The sequence below is a fragment of the Musca domestica genome, unplaced genomic scaffold (genome assembly GCF_030504385.1).
Source record: "Musca domestica strain aabys unplaced genomic scaffold, Musca_domestica.polishedcontigs.V.1.1 77, whole genome shotgun sequence".
Lineage (NCBI taxonomy): Eukaryota > Metazoa > Arthropoda > Insecta > Diptera > Muscidae > Musca > Musca domestica.
Genome location: NW_026712400.1, coordinates 1,283,878 through 1,305,603, shown reverse-complemented (window position 1 = coordinate 1,305,603; position 21,726 = coordinate 1,283,878). Strand labels below are relative to the sequence as shown.

At 35.9% G+C, this 21,726-nt stretch overlaps 1 protein-coding gene across 1 annotated transcript; it reads right to left on the bottom strand.

The window, feature by feature from the left end:
• Nucleotides 1-6,817: 6,817 nt before the first annotated feature.
• LOC131806470 (uncharacterized) lies at nt 6,818-15,324 on the bottom strand. The gene is made up of 2 exons (XM_059130575.1): nt 15,223-15,324; nt 6,818-8,136 (listed from the first exon to the last, which is right to left on the bottom strand). Exon 2 carries the CDS (start codon nt 8,132-8,134, stop codon nt 7,142-7,144), a length of 993 nt encoding a protein of 330 aa, XP_058986558.1. The 5' UTR covers nt 8,135-8,136; nt 15,223-15,324; the 3' UTR covers nt 6,818-7,141.
• Between the last annotated feature and the right edge of the window lie 6,402 nt (nt 15,325-21,726).

Genomic DNA, 21,726 nt, shown 5'->3' with positions numbered 1-21,726 from the left:
CTGATCTACTTAAAGTTAATAATAGATGTCCAGTGTATATTTTTAGTTGCAGAGATGGCTTTATTTTCAGCAAATAGATTAACGCTGGCACTGGTCTAGATTTATTTGACTTTATCTTATCTGAGTAACCAACTATTAATAGGAGGTACAAAAGTTATGTGTATTTGAACCAGAGCTGCAGGATCGAAATATAATTGGCTAAACTGGATCCACGTTTGGATCAATAATTTCGATATAGTGGATATAGTTTCACCTTTTGATATACCACCCATATAACTTTACTTTTAAGATTCTAGCCATATTTTCCTAAGAAATGTGTTCTGGCGACTCAAAAAATGTACATGTCGACAATCACCTATACAATCGTACAATCTAATTCATATTTATTTGAAGGATCGTGTGTCAATTTTTAATTCGAATGTAGCATTTTTGGGATCACAATAAATTGAAGTTCATCTCCAAAACAAAAACCAGTAAAGGAAGTCTTAAAGTCGGGCGGGGCCGTCTTTATGATACCCTACACCACTTTGCTAATTTAGTAGAGCTCCACATAACGATTAAAAGTTTTTATGGGAGAATTCAGTCATACACGCTATGATTATAATTATAATTTAAAGGTCAAAGAACTAAATATGCGGAAGCATTTGTATATTTTAAATTCGGAATTGTATTGCCCATTTGGTGCACAATAAATTTGAAATCGGATAAAGATATATATGGGAGCTTTATGCAAATCTGAACCGATCTCGATAAAATTTGGCAAAGATATTTCTGAGCTGTATTTGATATATTTCCCTGAATATCGATGTTACGGAGTGCATATTACGGCTGTGGATAACAAATATAACAAATCGGACGAATAATATATATGGAAGCTATAGCTATATCTGAGCCGATCTTCACCAAATTTAACACACTAACTTCTAGACTCAATTCGGTCGTAAGTGCCAAATTCCATCCCATTTGGACAAATATTAGACGTTTGGTGCACAATAAACGGTAAATCGGACGAAGTTATATATGGGAGCTATATCCAAATCTGAAACGATCTCGATAAAATTTAGCAAATGTATTTCTGAGCTGTATTTAATACATTTCCCCAAATATTGTTGTTGCAGAGTGCATATTACGGCTGTGGGTAACAAATATAACAAATCGGATGAACAATATATATTGGAGCTATAGCTATATCTGAACCGATTTCGATCAAATTGTTGACCCTCTATGGAGTAGGTTCCGAAGGAATGGACCAATAATGACCATTTCGTATAGGACCAAAACAAATATGTTATAAATATTGCGACGTGCCAGGTTTGGACTATCACTTCCTTCAATTTATATGAGATATGAAAATGTTAAAATGTGTTTTATTTTTTTCCATTTTCATACTTCCTCCAATACAGTAAAAATATTGGTATGGGCAAAAGAAATTTTTGAAATTTTAACAGTTCTGGATTTTTATTTTGATTTCTTTGAACGTTTTGTTTTTAGAATCTTGAATCCTACATGGGGAAGGTACCATCCATGGTACTATGGAAATATTGAGATTAACTAAGTCAAAAAAAAAAAAAAAAATCGGATGTCAATTTTGCGTTTTATGAGCTTGAGGATATTCAAAGTTTTGGCTCTTTGTGGGGGAGGTACCAGAAAGAGTGGACCGATATATCACATCTTCACAAAAAATCTTGTGTTAGTGGAAAAAATGGGATGAGTAAAATATGAGAAGAACCGGATGCTTATTTCGGATTTTATAATCGTTTTGGTTATTCAAAACTTTGACCCTTTGTGGGGAAGGTACCAGAAGAAATTGTCCGATCTCTACCATTTTTATAACAGATCTTGTGTTGATAGAAGTTTTGAGATGTGCCAAGCCTGAATTAAACCGGATGTTAATTTCGTATCGTTAATCAAAAATTTGACCCTTCGTGGTCAACTGATATTGTCCATTTTCGCTCCCCGACTTATCACTAATGCTAATATTAGGATTTGCACAGTTGGAGCAAAATCGGATTATCCGTTCTCTTTCTATGCAATAAAATATTTTTTGAAAATTTCAACCCATTGGTAAATGTTTTGGCGTGTCCGCCATATAGCTAGATACCAAATTTTAGACATTTTACAATATTTTTTATCCGAGTGATTCATTTAAACTTCGAAATTACCTTCAAAGTCCTCAAGTGAGCTATTTGCTGAAAATGTACAATTTGTTCATTATTTCTTGGACAAAATAATTTATTCATATTCATATTTATTATTCATATTCATATTCAAGTTTTTCCTTTTTCGAAAAGGATAATCGACAAATTATTACATTTTTTAATCGAAAAGTCTTCAAAATCTTTTGTTTTTAAGTTTACCGAAGAGCATATGAATTAAACCCTTGGACAATGATTCCACAACAAACCTATTGCAACGTGTTTTCATAATAGACATTGGCCACCGACACATCCAAATCCTAGAAACCAGCCGTGACCCCAATATCAAATTCCAGGATTCAAGTCAAAAAAAAACGGTAATTCAAAAACGGATTCATTCACGAAACGGTAATTTGAGTACCACTTTGACCTCCATCACCTCCTCTCATAATCATATACCAACAGTGGACACCATATTAAATTTCAAAATTCCAGCTCTATTCTAAGATCCAATCCCAAATTTATTACCCTACTTTTCATACAGATATATTATATATATAGTACAATTCAGTACGTTTCGCACAATTATAGTGCACATTTCCGATACCATCTCCATTGGTCCCAGCCACCCATGAACAGCGAATTTTAGATTTCAAGCAGCAAATTGTACCAAACATGGTACTATTTAATATTTTTCATACACTTGGAGTTCCCATTTTCAAGACCATTTCTTTATCACAAACCAACCACGAATAGGGACTCCAAACAGAATTTAGTACTTTTCGTACAACTATAGTACGCATTTCGAAAACCAACACTGACATCCATATCAAATTAGAGGATTCCAGCCCTATTCCTTCATACCAATGTACCAAATTTAGTACTATTTAGGTACGTTTCGTATAAATATGAGACACATTTGCAGGACACCGCCAAATCTCAAACACAGATACCATCAGTAATCTAAATATTAAATTTTAGAATTTTACCTTTATCCCTTCATTCAATACCAAATATAGTACCATTCAGTACTTTTAGCATAGTATTATTATAATACACACTTTCAAAACTACCCTTGTATCACAATCCTACCACCAACAGGGATCCTAATACAAATTTTAAAATTGCAATTTCATCTGTTCACCCTAACCCAATTTTTTCCAAATTAAGTACTATTTAGTTCAGTTCGCACACTTAGTACAGGGTTGCCCATATTCGACGGACCCATCTGGCAACGCCATAACTTTTGACAGAGATGTCACATCGCTTAATGACATACCGCGTTAGAAGGGTCAGTCCAAGCAGATTTTTACGATGAACCAATGCACGCCACGCGAGCGCCCTGAAATTTACATTCAACAGAAGAAGTCAATTGCGAAAACTCAACGTGCTTTTAAAACATTAAGAAATGTGAGAAGCGCGCCTTCCAAGAACACCATTAAGCGTTTATACGAAAAATTTTCGACTGGTAAGGCTCTTTCTAATCCGAAGAGGCCATATAAAAGTCGACCAGAGCCAGTGTTGAGAGGTCCCCAAAAACAAAAATTCAATTGACGCAAAGAATGTTGCCTGCGGACAAGCCTCGTCGATTGGAATGGGCCCAAAGGTCCGTTGAATATGGGCAACCCTGTATACATTTCCAAAACCACCTTCATGTATCAAACTTATTTCAACCTTGATTCTCATACCAAATTTCTATCCGTTCACATAATACCAAATTGTACCATTTTAATGTTCGAATTTCAAGAACACTTTGATACAGCTATTCTGCACTTCATCAGTAACTCTCATTCCAAATTTGAGAATTCTAGATCAATCCGTTTGTCCAATACTTTGACTGTTGTTATACCCTCCACTATACTATGGAGGTTATATTAACTTTGTCATTCCGTTTGTAACTCCTCGAAAAACGCATGTCAGACCCAACAAAGTATATATATTCTTGATCTGCGTAAAATTCTAAGTGGATTTAGCCATGTCCGTCTGTCTGTTTGTCTGTCTGTCCGTCTGTCTGTTGTAATCACGCTATCTTTCGAACGAATACGATAGAAGGCTAAAATTTTGCACACATGCTTATTTTTCCAGTAGGCAGGTTAAGTTCGTAGATGAGCCATGTAGATCCACGTTTTCATATAGTCCCCATACAACGGTACCTCCCGATATTCGGTATTTTGATGATTTTAGCGACATTTTTTAACGGAATTGCTTACAAATTTAGTATTTGAAGTTCGTAATGCGACTACAGCCTAAGACAGAAAACTGTCTGTGCCGGTCACGTCTTCGTATAGCCCCCATGTAACGGTACCTCCCTATATTCGGTATTTTGATGATTTTAGCGACATTATTAACCGGAATTATTTAAAATTTGGTATTTGATGTTCGTAATGGATACTACAGCCTAAGACAGAACATTTTCTGTGCAGGTCCACGTTTTCATATAGCCCCCATATAACGGTACCTCCCGATATTCGTTATTTTGATGATTTTAGCGACATTTTTTAACGGAATTGCTTACAATTTGGTATTTTAAGTTCGTAATGGATACTACAGCCTAAGACCGAAAACTGTCTGTGCAGGTCCACGTCTTCGTATAGCCCCCATATATCGATACCTCCCGATATTCGGTATTTTGACGATTTTAGCGACATTATTGACCGGAATTGTTTAAAATTTGGTATTTGAAGTTCGTAATAGAAACTACAGTCTGTGACAGAAAATTGTCTATGGACGTCCAGGTCTTCGTATAGGCCCCATATACCAGTACCTCCCTATATTCGGTATTTTGACGATTCAAGGTACAATACCCACCGAAATTGTTTGATATGTCGTATTTAAAGTTCGTAATGGAAGCTACAAATTATCTATGCTGGTCCAGGTTTTCGTATAGCTCCGATATAATGGTACCTCCCTATATACGATATTTTCATGATTTTAGCTACATTATTCACTGTTTATTTCAAGTTTCGAATTTGTATATGGCAATGACTTATGACAAACAATGTCTATTAAGGTCCACGTCGTATATACACCAATATAACGTCCATATTCGGTATTTTTAAAATATTAACAGAATTTTTTAAGGATTTTATTTCCAAATTTATTCCAAATGGAGGAGGGTATTCAAACTTCGGCCCGGCCGAACTTACTGCTTTTTAACTTGTTTTTATTTATCTCTTAGTTATTTTACACAGCGGTACTCCGAAATGGTGTTTAGAAACGCTAAAGTCGTTTTTTTTAAGGGAAATATAAACCACCGAACTAATTTCATATTTGCCTTGTAAAAACGGATAAAGTTTTGTTGTTCCCTTTATAACTTAAAAAAATTGTCTGGCCTCATAAACGGAGCGATATCTCTCCAATGCTATACATATTGCTTTTATCTAAACAAATATATACAACTTTGTACTTCCGAATAGTTCTCCTTCAAAAGTTAACAATATATCAAACTTTTCACACATCCACAGCGATAAGTAGTGGTCACCGTTTTGGTCTTTTTATCGAATTTGTTTGAAGTTAAGATATGGTATTTTTTTATTTTATATAGATCTGAGTAATTACCAATAAATACAAAAAAAAAAAAAAAACAGCGGCTCTCGAGCCGAAACGCATGGTAGCAACAATTGAAGTTATAGCGTTGGTTTTATCAAACCGTCATACTTCGGAATACAATAAGTGACTTTGATAGCGTACACGCGGCCCATAAAATTATGACCATTGTACTGCTGTCATAAATCCCCCGCAAAACCAAAAAAATAATAGAAAAAAAGATATTCTTGCGATTAAGTGTTTTCTTTTTTTCAGAAATGGCGGTATAATGTAGGGTATGCCTTGAATTGTCTGCTTTGTTGTGTGTCTTATGTTGTTTATTCCATTTCCTGTATAAACAAAAGACAAAAGGAATAAATGCCGTTAATGGAAAAGGACAAAATGAAAACTTTTCCATTGTTTTACGATGGAAATAGAGGTCAGACATTTTAACTTAAGTTGTGGGGATATAAAAAAACCAGTGGGAAAAGTCAAAAGTCGGGCAGGGCCGACTATATGATACCCTACACCATTATGCATATTTAGTAGAGGTCCCATAACAAAAGTATTTATTCGAAGTAGATCATACCACCTATTAACATTTGGCTTAAGAGCAGTTATAGTTTGGTTTCAGAGGGACCTAATATATGGGAGGCATATCCAATTCTGATTCGGTTTCCACCAAATGTTACGGAGACATTTTTATTTTTTATACCAAATGACATTGCTATAGAGTGCATGATACCCCTTCGAGAAGGATTACATGAAGAAAAAAATATACATCGGAGTCAAGTTTCACCAAATGGAAACGTAATTCCCGAAATTCACTCAATTTGGGCTGATATTAGCCATTATTTGCACAATAAACCTGAAATCGGATTACGGATATATATGGGAGCTGTTTTTTACTTCACCTTTTTTTATGTTTTTCTTTAATTAAAAGATGTTGTTTTATTTTTGTTTTTTTGTATTGTTTTATTTCAATGTTTTATTAAAATTCAATTTTTTTGTTACACTTTTTGTTTAGTTTTAGGTTTTTTTTTGTTCAATTAGTTTTTTCCTTTTTTTTTTTGTACAATGTTTTATGTTTTTTGTATTATGTTTTTTTTTTTTTTTTTTGTTTCACACTTTGGTTTTTTTTTTTTGTTTTTGGGCACTGTTCACTTCGGGGGGGAAACTTGCGTTCGCGCTTTTAAATTCGAGACAGAACTGATCTAATTCCAATTTGCATCGTCACAGAAAACCTGTTTTGGCTGGTGACGATGCTTATTTATTTGAATTCAGCATTGGAATTTACCGGTGGCTGCATATATGTGCATGTGTGTGTGTATATGTACATCATTTTTTTATGATGTTATTTATGCAGCCACCGGTAATGTAACAAACAACACTGTTGCGCAAAAAACTAGCATCTCTCATGAACATTTCTGGCCCCCGAATGACAAGTGTTTACATTCATTTTTGAAATACAATGTTGTTCTTTATATTTTTGGCATATTTTTTATTGGACCGGCAAACACGTAACCCAGTTGGGTATCATAGGCCAGGACATCTCCAATTCCAGCCTCCTTGCACTCGTCTTTTCTTATGGCTGAGTAAACGTCAGCACCCAGTTCCACATCGACGGGATTCTTGCCTCGGGGATCAGGGTCGGCTAGGGCGCAATTTCTGAAACTTCTTGTAGGGTCCTCGAGGATTGGGTCCGAGTAAATGCGCCTGGGCAAATCTTCGATTATCAAGGCATTAACTCTAAGACTCCAGTGGCTGTTTGTGCGGCGGGGCGAAACCGTAAAGGTGGTAAATCGCTGCCCTTTGTAAATCCGCGATTGTAGGCCCAATCTACGGAAAGCCGCATACGATATTTTGGACATCGTCGCTGATTGGCTGATTAATGCCCTTATCATGGTGTACCCCTCTATTTTGTCAGCTTTGATGCGCACCATAGCCGTTGGCACAAATACCAAATCCCACGCAAAGTTTGGCGTTGTTACAACTTCCACGTTTAGAGATACTTCCTCCAGCTGAGACGCCCCGTGTAGCAGCGTATGATGCCGATTGTTGCACCTCCTGCAACCAGTCAACGACGGACAGTCAGGGGCCAAATGACTTCTGGCAAGGCAATTTCTGCAGTACCCCCTACGCTCCACAGTCTCATAGCGCTGGAAGGGGGTCTGGTGGCGAAACCTCTCGCAAGCACTGAGGGCATGGTCCTCCTGACACAACCCACAGGAATACTGCCAATAGCTGGGTCGTTCTTGGCGTTGGCGGGATCTTGCAGCGGAGCGGCTTCGTTGACGTCTTTCTGGCGATGTGGAACTGGGAAGTCTGCGGTGTCTATGAGCCGGTCTGCTGGGAATGGGTTCGGTTGGGCGTCTGGGTCTGCTAGAACTTCTCGCTGTTGGACGTTCGGATTGGTTGGGACTGCGGCTGCGATCATCTAAACGGCAGTCTTGATTGGGCAAGTAGGCAGCCATATCTGAAAAAAACCAAAGGCGAGTACTATGTTCTTTTTTAAGTAGGATTCCGGCTAGTCAGTCGGAAAACAATTTGACAATTTTTGTGATAGGTCTGCTAATGTTGCCACTTGATGTCCGTATGTCTACAACCCTCGTATTCTGATCGCTACCGAGATATGTTTTTGCAATTCGACCCAACTTCCATTCATTTGGAGCCAACCTATCGTCCTTTATGACTACTAAATCTCCTTCTTTGACATTCTCCTTTTCACGCTTCCATTTAGTTCTTCTGTGAAGTTCGTGGAGATATTCTAATTTCCACCTATTGCAAAAGTATTGTGAAATAACTTTGAGTCGTTTCCAACGATTTACTAGACTAAGATCTGTGTCGGAAATGTCGGGTTCAGCAGGAGTAAGAATTGATGTTCCAATTAAGAAATGACCAGGAGTTAACGGGGAAAGGTCATTTGGATCATCGCTACCAGGACTTAAGGGTCGCGAATTAAGGCAGGCTTCAATTCTTGCTAAGATAGTTGTAAATTCTACAAATGTGAAATTCATTTTTGGAATACTTTTCGCAAATGCATTTTAAACGATTTAACGCCGGCCTCCCACAAACCGCCCATGTGCGGAGCGCCAGGCGGGATAAATTTCCAAATAAGATTTTGATTGAAATTGTTTTGGATTGTGCTACTTTGAATATTCTTCATGAAAGCTAATCGATCTCGCTTTAATAGATCGACCGCTCCCACAAAATTGGTTCCGTTGTCGGAAAATATACAAGACGGACAACCTCGCCGACTTATGAATCTGGAGAAAGCGGCGAGAAAGGCATAAGTCGATAAATCGCTAGTTGGTTCTAAATATATAGCCTTGGTGGCGAAGCAGACGAACAGGCAAACATAGCCTTTTGTAATGAAGCAAGCCCTTCCTGAATAACTTTTAATATTAAAGGGTCCTGCAAAATCTACCCCAGTGTTTGTAAAGGGTCGAGACAGAAAAGTACGTTCGGATGGCAGCGAGGCCATTATTTGAGTTTGGGTTTGTTTCTTGTGAATTAAGCAGATTCGACATTTTCGTATAGTTTGTTTAACCAGAGATTTGAGTCCAAATATCCAGAATTCGGATCTTAGCACTCGGGTCATCAATTGATTACCACCATGTAAAGTGATCTTATGAGTGAATTCGACCAACAATTTGCTAAGGGTAGTTCCGTGTGGTAGTATTATGGGATGACGTTCGCTATATGTAAGGGCTGGAGATTGAACTAATCTGCCATTAGCTCGAATAATACCCTTTGAGTCGAGAAACGGGTTTAACGTCAATAGAGGGCTAGATGGAGAAATTGGAGACTTTTTCATTAGTGAATTATATTCATCTGCATAAACGAATTTTTGTGTACGAATTATGCAAGATCGTTTTCCATCTTGGATTTCGGCTGCGGTAAGATCTATTGACGAGGAGCGAAGATTTTGCCGATTTGCGCCTGTATTTTTCCAAAATCGCAGAGCATTGGCGTATGATCGGTAGACTTTTGCCAATGATGAGAAATTTTTTAATGGATCCTCTCTTTCTTGAAATATAGTCAGAACTTTTACAGCTTTAGCCTCTAAATTTGTGTCGTTTGGGATATCTTGCGATGGCCAACGATCTTTTGGCATTTTGAGCCATTGAGGTCCATGCCACCAGAGCTCATGAGTCGTTAGTTCAGTTGGAGAACATCCACGACTAGCAATGTCAGCTGGGTTGCTTTCAGAGTCAACATGTTTCCAGTTTTCTTGCCCAACATTATCAGATATTTCCGAGACTCTATTTCCCACAAAGGTGCTCCAATGACAAGGAGGCTTTTTTAACCAGGCCAAGACGATAGTAGAGTCTGTCCAAAAATGTGTTGAATATTTTGATATTTGTAGACTGTTTGTAATAGATTTTGCTAATTTGGAAAGTAAGACTGCCCCACATAATTCGAGCCTTGGTATTGATAGTTTTTTGATTGGTGCTACACGAGTCTTTGCTGCTAATAAAAAGGTGTGTGTGGTATGGTCAGTTTTTTCAATCCGAACATATAGCGTTGCTCCATACGCGCTCTCCGATGCGTCACAAAATCCATGAATCTCAACAGAAGCATCTAGTGTAAACTGTATCCATCTTGGAACTCTGAGAGATTTAATATCATTGCTATTTTTGACAAAGTTTTGCCAATTTATATGGGTGATTGGTTTCAATGTATCATCCCAATCGATTTTATCCAGCCAAATTTGTTGCATAATCAGTTTTGCTACGACCACTATTGGTGCTAGCCATCCGCATGGATCAAACAATTTGGCTATAGTTGATAAAACTTCTCGTTTTGTGTAAATGTTTTTGTTTTCCACGGTTGAAGGTGTAAAAGTGAAAAAATCACCTGATATATTCCATCGAATTCCCAACGTTTTCGTGGACGCATCTTCAGAGATATCCAACCAGTTAAGAGGCAATAAATTTTCTTGTGGAATATCTTTTATTATTGTATGATAATTTGAGGCCCATTTCATAAGTTGAAATCCCGCGGATTCGAGCGCTGCTACTAAGTCCTTCCGAGCTTTTATAGTCTCCTCGATTGTGTGTCCACCTGCAAGTACATCATTCACATAAAGATTTTGTCTTATAATTCTTGCAGCTCTTGGATACGAATCTTGAACATCATCTGCCAATTTCATAAGAGTTCTCAGTGCCAGAAACGGTGCGCAATTTACTCCAAATGTTACAGTTAGTAATTCATAGTCTTCAACTGGGTCTGTTGGCGATTTTCTAAACAGAATTCTTTGATATTTTGTTTGAGTTGAATCCAACAGTATTTGCCTATACATTTTAGTAATATCGGCGTTAAAAGCATACTTAAAAAATCTCCATTTTAGAATTTGTAGTACCAAATCTTGTTGTAAAATGGGTCCCGGAAACAATATGTCATTGAGACTTGTTTTGTTTGATGATGGGCAAGAAGCATTGAAGACGACTCTTAACTTTGTCGTGATTCGATCTGGCTTAATTACTGCATGATGTGGTAGATAATAATTGGGCATTTCGTCTCTTTCGTCCGGATTGATCCTCCGCATATGACCAAGTTCTAAATATTCAAGTATTGAGGCATCATATTGTTCTTTTATCTCGGGCGTTTTCATAAGTTTTTTCTCCATTCTGTAGAATTGAGCTAAGGCGATGTTTCGGGAATTTCCTAATTCTTCGCATATTTTGAATGGGAGAGTCACCACATATCTTCCATCCTTGTTTCGTATTGTTGTTTCAGTAAAATTTTGTTCACAAAATTGGTCTGACCGTAAAACTTTTTTATTGGTCTCTTCCACCTCCCAAAATCGTGTAAGTACTTTCTCTATTGATGTTGTATTTAGAAGTGATATTTGTTTTCGTTGAAGAGTGCTTCCCGGTATGGGTTCTCCAACTATCCATCCAAATTTGGTTTTTTGAGTTAAAATTGATCCAAATGTTCTCATCGGAGTTCCAAGTGTGAATATTAATGGTCCTATGTCCATTCCAATAAGTAAATCAATGGGTTGACTAACGTAAAATTTCGGGTCAGCCAGTTCTAATGCTGTTACATCTCGAAGTTGTGATTCATCTAAGTTTTGTGGTGGTAGATTTGAAGGTAAATTCTTTAAAACTGGAGCCCATACTTCCAGTTTAAAGCTAGGGTCGTATTTGGATCTCATAGTAAACAAGCAAGATTTCGTAGATGTTTCGGCAACAAATTGACTAAGGCCGGTGATATGAACTAGATTGTTCCTTGTGGGTAATTTCAAGAGGTTTTTCATCTTCTCAGAAATAAAAGTGGATTGTGATCCTGAGTCTATTAGAGCTCGGGCATCGTATAGTTGTCCTTTGGTTTCAATTTGTACTATTGCTGTGAAAAGTAGAGTTCCTCCAGATTGTTGCTCACTAATTCGCTCATCTTGGAGGGTCAAAGTGGTAATAGTAGTTGGTTCTAGATTGGTAGTGGACTGTATGTGAGTTGAAAGAGCAGCAGCACTGGTACTAGGTTGTGCTTCCACTCGAGCTAGGTATGTGTTTGTGGTTTGGGTTTCCGACCCCTTGTGTAACAAAGTATTATGTCTCATAGTACAAATACGACAACCAAAGCGACTTTTGCAATCTCTTACTCCGTGGTTTGAAGACAAGCAGTTGTAGCATAAGTGTGACGTTTTCACAGTGTGAATTCTGTCATTTACACTCTTTTTTAAAAATTCGCTGCAATTCCTGATAAAATGGTTTGATTTGCAGACTTGACATGTTTGAATATTTTGTGATTTATTTTGTTGAGGTTGTGCTAAGTTGTTTCTTCCTCCAAAATTGGTTGTATTTTTTGCGACATTTGTTTGAAATGTTTTCAAATATCTAGGTTTATTGATGTTATTTTGCTTCTGTTGAGCAAATTTTGATGTTGAGGGTTTTATATTCCCTACAGATTCCAAGGTTTTGAATTTGTTTGTTAAGAAATCGTCAAAATGTTCCCATTTTGGTATTTGTTTACAATCGCTTAATGAGTTCTCGAATTCTTCTAGGAAGCCTCTAGGTAATTTTGTTGAGCAAATGTATATTAAAATCGGATCCCATCCTTTTACATCGACGTCAAGCATCCCCAAGGTTTGAATACAGCTATTTACAGTGCGTTGTAGTTTTTGAATAGTGTGACTTGAGTCTGTAGAAACACCAGGTAGATTAAAAAGTGTTTTAATTTCTTCATTAATTTGCATCCTTTTGTTCTCATAACGATCCGTAAGATTTTTCCATGCTAATGCAAATCCATCATTAGTTAGTGGAACATGCGTTATAATTTCTCGTGCTTCTCCTGCTGTCTTTTGAGTCAAATGGAATAACTTTTCGACATTACTTAATTTTGAATTGTTTATGTAAATTGCCGAAAATAAATCTCTGAAAGTCGGCCATTCTCGATAACCCCCTTTAAAAGTGTCTGTGTCGCATGGCGGCAGCCGTGATATTGGCGTAAAATCCACTTCCTTTCCTTGCTGTGACATCTCTGAATCTCTTTTCATTTTCTCCTGTGCCTTTTCATCCAAAATATTTTGAATTTGTCCATTTATTGAACTCAGCGCCTGTTTATATGATCCCATGGTATCCATATAATGTTTCCTCAGTTTATTTTTGTCGATGGTTTTTCCTCCTTCCTCTGGAACATAATCACGGCAGTCTAAATATGCCCTTTTGACCTGGTCCCATGCAGAATCCAACTCCATACGTGTTGTCTCCAAAGTATGAACCGTGTCATCCGGTTTGGTTATTGAAAAAATTGAAATGTAATCCTGAAGATCGTTGACGCAGTTTGCGAATTTTTCGCTTAGGGTCCTATCCATTTTGATGACTGAGTATTAACCTTTACCGAAATTTTGTTGTGTTGCAAAAGGGAAAGGCAACCCAATGAAAAGGATTGACTTGGAATAAGATTCAAACTTTTATCCAAATTTTTATTTTTAAAAAATAAGGATAAGCTATCTTCTTCAATTTGATCAACGAAATCTATGTTAAATTTTTGGTTTGGGTCGAATTATATTTCGTTTTGTTCCAAAGACTTGAAAGTTCTTGCAAAATTCCAAAAACTTTACTTTGTATGTGACGCCGAAATAATTTTGTTTAAAAATGTTTGCTGGGTTGTCCAGAGAAGTCAAATTCAATCAAGATATACCAAGGTGTCATAAAATATCTTGAAATCCACTCACAGGGATATTTTATTTTAAGAAAATCCAGAAATAATCAATATTATTCCAAAAGGAGTAAAGGTGAGGATTGTACAGGCAAAAAACGCTACAAAAACGACCAAAAGATTTTTGATTTTCCACCAACGAGGGTTTTTTCCCAGCAGTAAAATTGTAGAAAATGAAAATTTTCAATAAATATTTCCAAAAATGAAAAATATTTCCTATTGAAATAAAAATGTGTGCTGGGTTGTCGAACAAAGAATCCTCAAAAATATTACCATAAAATTGCAGGAGTAATTTTAAATTTTGACGAGACAAAAATATTGCTATGAAAATTTGTTTGAGGCAACAAATTTTCTAAAAACGCTAGGTAATTAATTTAAATTCACAAGGTGCTAGTATTGGGTCAAGTTCCACAAATTTTTTTTCCTCCAGAAAAATTCCAATAATTTGCAAAATTTTCCAAAAAAAAAATTGTATATTCCAGCAAAATGTTTGTTGTGTCAAACTCCAATTAAAATTTCCACGAAAATCTAACTTTTTCGTTCAGCAAATTCTTTCCAAATGTTTGTTTTAGCAAAAAGCAAAAAAAAAAAAAATACCAGCAAAATATTTCTGCGAAAAAATGCAGAAATAAATTTTGGGTCCCAGAAATGTTTTTCTTGATTTAAAAATTTTAAGATATTTGTAAAATATAATAAAAATGTGCTATATTATATATGGGATCGATTTTTTTTTTGTTTGTCTGTCCACAGACGCCAATCTAATTTTTTTCAAAAATCCCGAAAAAAAATTCTAGGTTAAGTATTGTTTCATGTCCGTCCACTAGACGCTATTATTTGCAAAATCCGTCTGTCCACCAAACGGTTGCTATGTATTTCGCTTATGTATTTTTGTGACGCCAAAAATGTTAAAAATATGGCGAGTATATATTTTTATGTGACGCTAGATTTTTTTCCAATATGGCGTTTATATATGTGTCAAGCGACGCCAATTTTCCAATAAGAATGTTTTTTTCCAATATGGCGTTTATATGTGTCAAGTGAAGCCAATTTTCCAATAAGAATGTTTTTTTTTTCAATATGGCGCTTATTTATTTTTTGAACTGCACGTTCAACAATTTCCAATATTATATATTTATACGTATGAAAATTCGCGCTATTTTATAAGTACTTATTGCGCCTATGTGAGTCTATATTTAGATGTCCGTCCACAAAATGGCTCCAAAAAAGGGAAATTTTCTCAAAAAAGTGTCTTAGAGGCAACGCAGCAACTTTAAAAAGTGTCAACTTGAGATTTCAAAGTATGGGAATCTTCGGGTCAATGCAAATATTGAGGATTTGCCAGCTCCCGGTATGCCCTTTATGTCCAACAAAAGAAATTTGATTGAGTACTCACTTTGATTTAGCCTTTGGGTCTCAAAAATTTGTTGTTGTAGTGTTGCTATTGTTGTTGTTGTTGTTGTATTGCCAAAGTCCTTCGTAGTCTTCCGGCAGCTTCCACAATTTTGACTACTTCTGGATTTTATATTTAGATATTATATCCTGTATACTATCTCTTTTTTGTGGTATTGTGTACTGTCACTTTTTGTTACACTTTTTATTTTAGTATTGTGTCTTTTGTGTAGACCTTTTTTATTTTGACGAAAAAATAAAAAATTAATTAATTTTTGTTTATTTTTGTAGCACTGTGTAATTTCTTTTAGTTCTGTAGCACCGTGTAATGTCACTTTGTATCACTTTTTAATGTCACTTTTGTAGCACTGTGTATTTTCTGTTTGTTTTGTAGCACTGTGTGTTGTCCCTTTATTGTAGTAAATTTGTAATAAATATATATTTGTTTGTTTAATGTCACTTTTTTGTAGCACAGTGTATTTTCTATTTTTTTCACTTTTTCTTTTGGTTGCACTTTTTTAAACGTCACTTTTTGTTAATTTGTTTACTTATATTTTATTATGCACTTTTGTTTTTGTTTCAATTCACTGTGTCTGTCCACTTAATACTTTATTTTTTGTTTTTAATATTTTAAAAACTTCACTTTATGATCCGGCTCTGGAGGACCAAATGTTTTTTACTTCACCTTTTTTATGTTTTTCTTTAATTAAAAGATGTTGTTTTATTTTTGTTTTTTTTTTTTTTTGTATTGTTTTATTTCAATGTTTTATTAAAATTCAATTTTTTTGTTACACTTTTTGTTTAGTTTTAGGTTTTTTTTTGTTCAATTAGTTTTTTTCCTTTTTTTTGTACAATGTTTTATGTTTTTTGTATTATGTTTTTTTTTTGTTTAACACTTTGGGTTTTTTTTTTTTTGTTTTTGGGCACTGTTCACTTCGGGGGGGGAAACTTGCGTTCGCGCTTTTAAATTCGAGACAGAACTGATCTAATTCCAATTTGCATCGTCACAGCAAACCTGTTTTGGCTGGTGACGATGCTTATTATTTGTTTCATCCTATTTGGATTTTCAAGTTCCTCTTATGCGTTATATGCACTCCACAACAATGATATTTGGCACCAGATATTAGATACAGCATAGAAATATCTCTTCGAAATGTTATCGAGATTGGATCAGATTTGGATATAGCTTCCATATACATCTTTATCCGATTTCACGTTTATTGTGAACCAAATATGTGAATTTTGGCACAACCGACCGAATTCGGCATACAAGCAAATTTTGGTGAAAATCGGTTCAGATATATCTATTGCTCTTAAATACAGGGTAAGTCAAGCAACTTTTTTTTTAAATAATTATACTTCAAACTTTACCATTAACGAAATAAGCATTAGTTGAAAAAAAATGTTATATGTTGGTCAGATGGTCGACCTTAGTCCCTTCAAGATGACGGTGACTTATGGAACAATTAAAAAAGCAGTAAGTTCGGCCGGGCCGAACTTTGAATTCGCTCCACCATTTGGAACGACTTTGGAAATTTTCAAAAAAAAAAAAAAAAAAAAAGCGGTAAAAATATGTTAGTTCTTAAAAATACCGAATATAGCAGTTATATTGGGGTCTATACCAAGACGTGGACCTGCATAGGCAACTTTTGTCATAGGCCATTACAATATTCCAATACGAAATTTGAAAGAAATCCGGTAAATAATGTGGCTAAAATCATCAAAATACCGCATTTAGGGAGGTAGCGATATATGGGCGCTATACGAAGACGTGGGTCTGCATAGACAAATTTCTGTTTAAGACTGTAATATCCATTACGAACTCTTAATACGAAATTTGAAACAACTCCGGTGAATAATGTCTCTAAAATCATCAAAATACCCAATATCGGTGGGTACTGTTGTATGGGGGATATACGATATTGTGGACCTATGTAGACAATTCTCTTCCAGGGGGTAGAGTGCTTAGAAATAACTTCTTGTGTGGATTTTCAGACAATTCCATTTAAAAATGTAGCTGAAATCATCAAAATACCGAATATAGGGAGGTATCGTTATATATCCCCATATAACGATACCTCCCTGTATATGCTATCGTCGACCTACATAGACAATATTCTTCCAAAGGGTAAAGTATTTAAAAGAAACTTCTTGTGAGGATTTTCTAACAAATTCATTGAAAAATTAGCTACAGTCATCAAAATGCCGAATATCAGGGGGTTACGGTTATATGGGGGCTATATGATATCGTGGACCGATATAGCCCATCTTCGAACTTGACCTGCCTGAAGACAAGAGACTGACAAATCGTCTTAGAATTGTTTGCTGATCAAGAATATATATACATTGTTAGGTCTAAAATTATTATTTCGATGAGTTACACACGGAAATGCCCTCCATGCTATGTATGGAGGAGGTTGTAAAAGGAATTATTAACCAGGCCTCAAAAAAGGAGACGACTACGGAAAACCCCTGCTTATCTGGAATGATGAAATCAGAGCATAGAACTATTACGATGTGGAATGCTCGATCGATTTATCTGAGTTTTGTAAAGTTATATTATGCTGGATATAGTATGCTGAGATGAGCAGAAGGTCCATGAAAACGAGGGAACAATTATCAATATTTTCGAAAATGGTTTGATAGATATACCACGATGCCTAAATTCTGGTCAGAATCGGAACTACCACATTGTCAAAAAATGTGCGATACCTAAACTTTGACTTATGCCTACTGTAGTATATCAAACGAAGTGTACAATATTCAAAATTTGGACTAATTTTCGGAATGACTAGTTTAGGTGCATGTAGGTATGTATTTTTTTTTTTTTTTTTTTTTTTTTTTGAAAGCGATATCGACTTTCTAGATTTGATCTGACGCAATTTTATTTACAAATTGCATTTATCAATAGCCTATATACACTGGTGGCCAAAACTAAAGCAACTTAAATCGCAAAGACAATAAATGTCCTGTAACTTTTACAAATATAAACAAATCGTAATTATTTTTCCAGTTTTAAATGAGGGGTTTAATTCACTTTTAAGAAACTAAAAATAAAAATACAAAAATAATTTTGAACGAAAAATAATATGCAGAAAACTAAAATGACCCAATTTTTGCTTGGTCAAAACTAAAGCAACTTTTGATTTTTTATTTTAAAATAATTAAATTTTGGCTAGTAGTCGATAGCATAACCATTATTTTTGATAGCAGCTGCACACCTGTGAGGCATTGAATCTATAACACGCTCAATTTGATCCTTAGGTGTGCTTTCCCAGGCACCCCGAATTCTTTAGAAAATGTTGTGCTTATTTATTTCCGAATCTCTATTGATCTTCCTATCTACGATACTCGAAAGGTTTTCTAAGGAGTTTAGGTCAGGTGATTGTGCCGGCCATAACAAAACATGAATTTTTGACTCCCGCAACCAATATTTGACAAGTTTTGATACAAGTTTGGGACCATTGTCATGCTGAAACACCCAAATCAGACGAAAATTATACTCAGCGTAAGGGAACAACGTGATGTCCAACACATCTTTGTAAACAAACAGATCCACAACTTCCCATTTTTGACTGATAATTTGCTGTTTTATTCTGGTACTGTATTTGCTTTTAGCCATTTTTAAAATTTTTTTGGGCAGTAGTTAAAAAACGAAAAGAAAAACACATACTGTTGTAAAAAACTTCTCAAAAAGGATTTATGACAAGCGAAATTGTCGAAGGAAGCAAAAAGCGATAAATATCACAGTGAAAACAAAAGAAATTGCAGCGGTTATATGAATGTACAACAGAGTTGCTTTTGTTTTGTCCAAGCCAAAATCGGGTTAATTGACTTTACCAAACATTATTATTTATATAAAAATTAATTTTGGTTTTATGTTTTAGGTTTTTAAAAAATGAATAAAGTACCTAATTTAAAACAAGAAAAACTTTCTCATTTTCTTAATTTTTGAAAAAGTTACAGGGCATTCACTCTCCTTGTAATTTCAGTTGCTTTAGTTTTGGCCACCAGTGTATGAGCAATAAATAATTAACATTTTTCGATACAATTTAAAACAGGTAGATACCTACTTTAAAAATGTCGTCACAACCAAGCATTTTGTTTGATATCAATCTCTGCCAAGTGGTCAGTAGATTCTATGACGTTATGACGAGAATTTTTGACGTCACGCAATAAATCTCACCTTCAAAATTCGCGTGTAGAGACAGACCTCAAATACATTTTGCTGTTTTTTTTTTTTTTTCTATTTTCGGTATTAAAGGTGAATAAAGTACAAAAATATATTTTTTGTGGATAGATAAGTTCCCAATACCGACACACTTATCTGAAAACTAACTCAAAAAAAAAAAAAAAAAAAAAAAAAAAAAAAAAAACACAGGCGAGCCCATATGTATACATATAGGTGGAGATATGTGTGTGTGTGTTTTTTATGGTTTTTATATTTTTGTTTATTTTGACAGCAAACACAAATACCCAATGAAAAAGTCACGTGAAAATTAATTAAATTTCGCCCACATTTTTTTTTAGGTTGATGGCAAATAGTTTCGAAAACCTTCGCCAGAGGTGAAATGTGTTTGATAAGCAATTTGTGTGAGACATGCATGCTATGGACTTGTCTGTGGAACTAGTTTGTTGGAGTGTGTCTCATTGTTAGATATTTGAAATTTATTATTATTTAAACATTGTTTAATGTGACACCCAGAACCTCTATAAATTTTATTATGTCCAACTATTTATTCAAATGTAAGACATATCCCACAACCTGCAAATTGGTATTAATTTCTACGATTCTATTTCGACTGCTTTTATGAGATATGTGATAATTTTTGGGAAAATGTTGAAATATGCTGGAGCTACAATATATAGCGGACCGAAGTATTCCACTTTATCTGATACTGATAAAAATATTGGTATGTGCAAAATTTAAAGAAAATCGAACATACAGGGTTGCCCCATGTTTTTTTTTTTTAAATCAAAGAAAAAAAAATAAAAAATTGGCGGTTGGCAATGTTAATCATTTAATTTGTTCCAAGTAGATTTGTTTACATCAATTTTTGAATATGATATCTCTCTAAGGGCCGCCTCTGGCGTTAATGACGTATTGTGCCCTTTTTGCTGCATTTTCCATCGCTTTTGCCAACATTTCAGCCGGAATAGAGGCTATTTCTTCACGAATGCTGCCCTTGAGCTCTTCTACGGTCCTTGGCTTGTTAACGTAAACCTTTGACTTCAGAAAATCGATTGTTATGCGACTGTGTGTGGTGGAGCGCCGTCTTGTTGAAACCAGAACTGCCTCATACGCTTTCGACGAATTATTGGCATCACAAAATTGGTCATCATGTCGCGATAACGCTCCTGATTGATGGTAACAGCATGGCCATTTTCATTTTGGAAGAAAAACGGCCCAATGACCGTTTTCGCACTGACGCCGCACCAAACTGTGACTTTTTCGTCATGAAGAGGCACTTCTTGAATATCCTGAGGATTTTCAGTGGCGTAAAAACGGCAATTTTGCTTATTTACGGTCCCATTCAATGTGAAATGGGCTTCATCGGACATGGTATGACAAACATGTTCCAAAATTGCTCGTCATCTTCGGCCATTTCGTTAACTCTTTGGGCCCATTCCAATCGACGAGACTTGTCCGCAGGCAACATTCTTTGCGTCAATTGAATTTTGTACGGGAACAAATGCAAATCAATGCGAATAATCCGTTGTAAAGTGGACCGAGCCATGCCCAACTGCCGAGAACGGCGTTTTTGGGATGTTCTTGGGAAGCTCCCAACACTGGCTCGTACGGCAGCGATATTCTCGGCCGATCGCCTTGGCGTTAAAATGGCAATTTTGCTTATTTACGGTCCCATTCAATGTGAAATGGGCTTCATCGGACATGGTAGGACATACATGTTCCAAAATTGCTCGTCATCTTCGGCCATTTCGTTAACTCTTTGGGCCCATTCCAATCGACGAGACTTGTCCGCAGGCAACATTCTTTGCGTCAATTGAATTTTGTACGGGAACAAATGCAAATCAATGCGAATAATCCGTTGTAAAGTGGACCGAGCCATGCCCAACTGCCGAGAACGGCGTTTTTGGGATGTTCTTGGGAAGCTCCCAACACTGGCTCGTACGGCAGCGATATTCTCGGCCGATCGCCTTGGTCGACTTTTATATGGCCTCTTCGGATTAGAAAGAGCCTTACCAATCGAAAATTTTTCGTATAAACGCTTAATGGTGTTCTTAGAAGGCGCATTTCATGTTCAATTTTATGTGAACAAATGAAAATTCACATCGGATCCCTGGTTGTGAGAGATATTTAGATATAGAAAGTTTGAAAAGAGTCGCAGATTTGTCCTATAACGTAAATTATTTTCTGTGAAAATATTTTGTGTGGGAGGTACCAGAAGGAGTGGACCAATATTGTCCATCTCCGAACACGATCTGAGTTTGATAAAAACATTATGATATGCCATCGGATACTCCCTTCGAGAGTTATCGTGTGCAC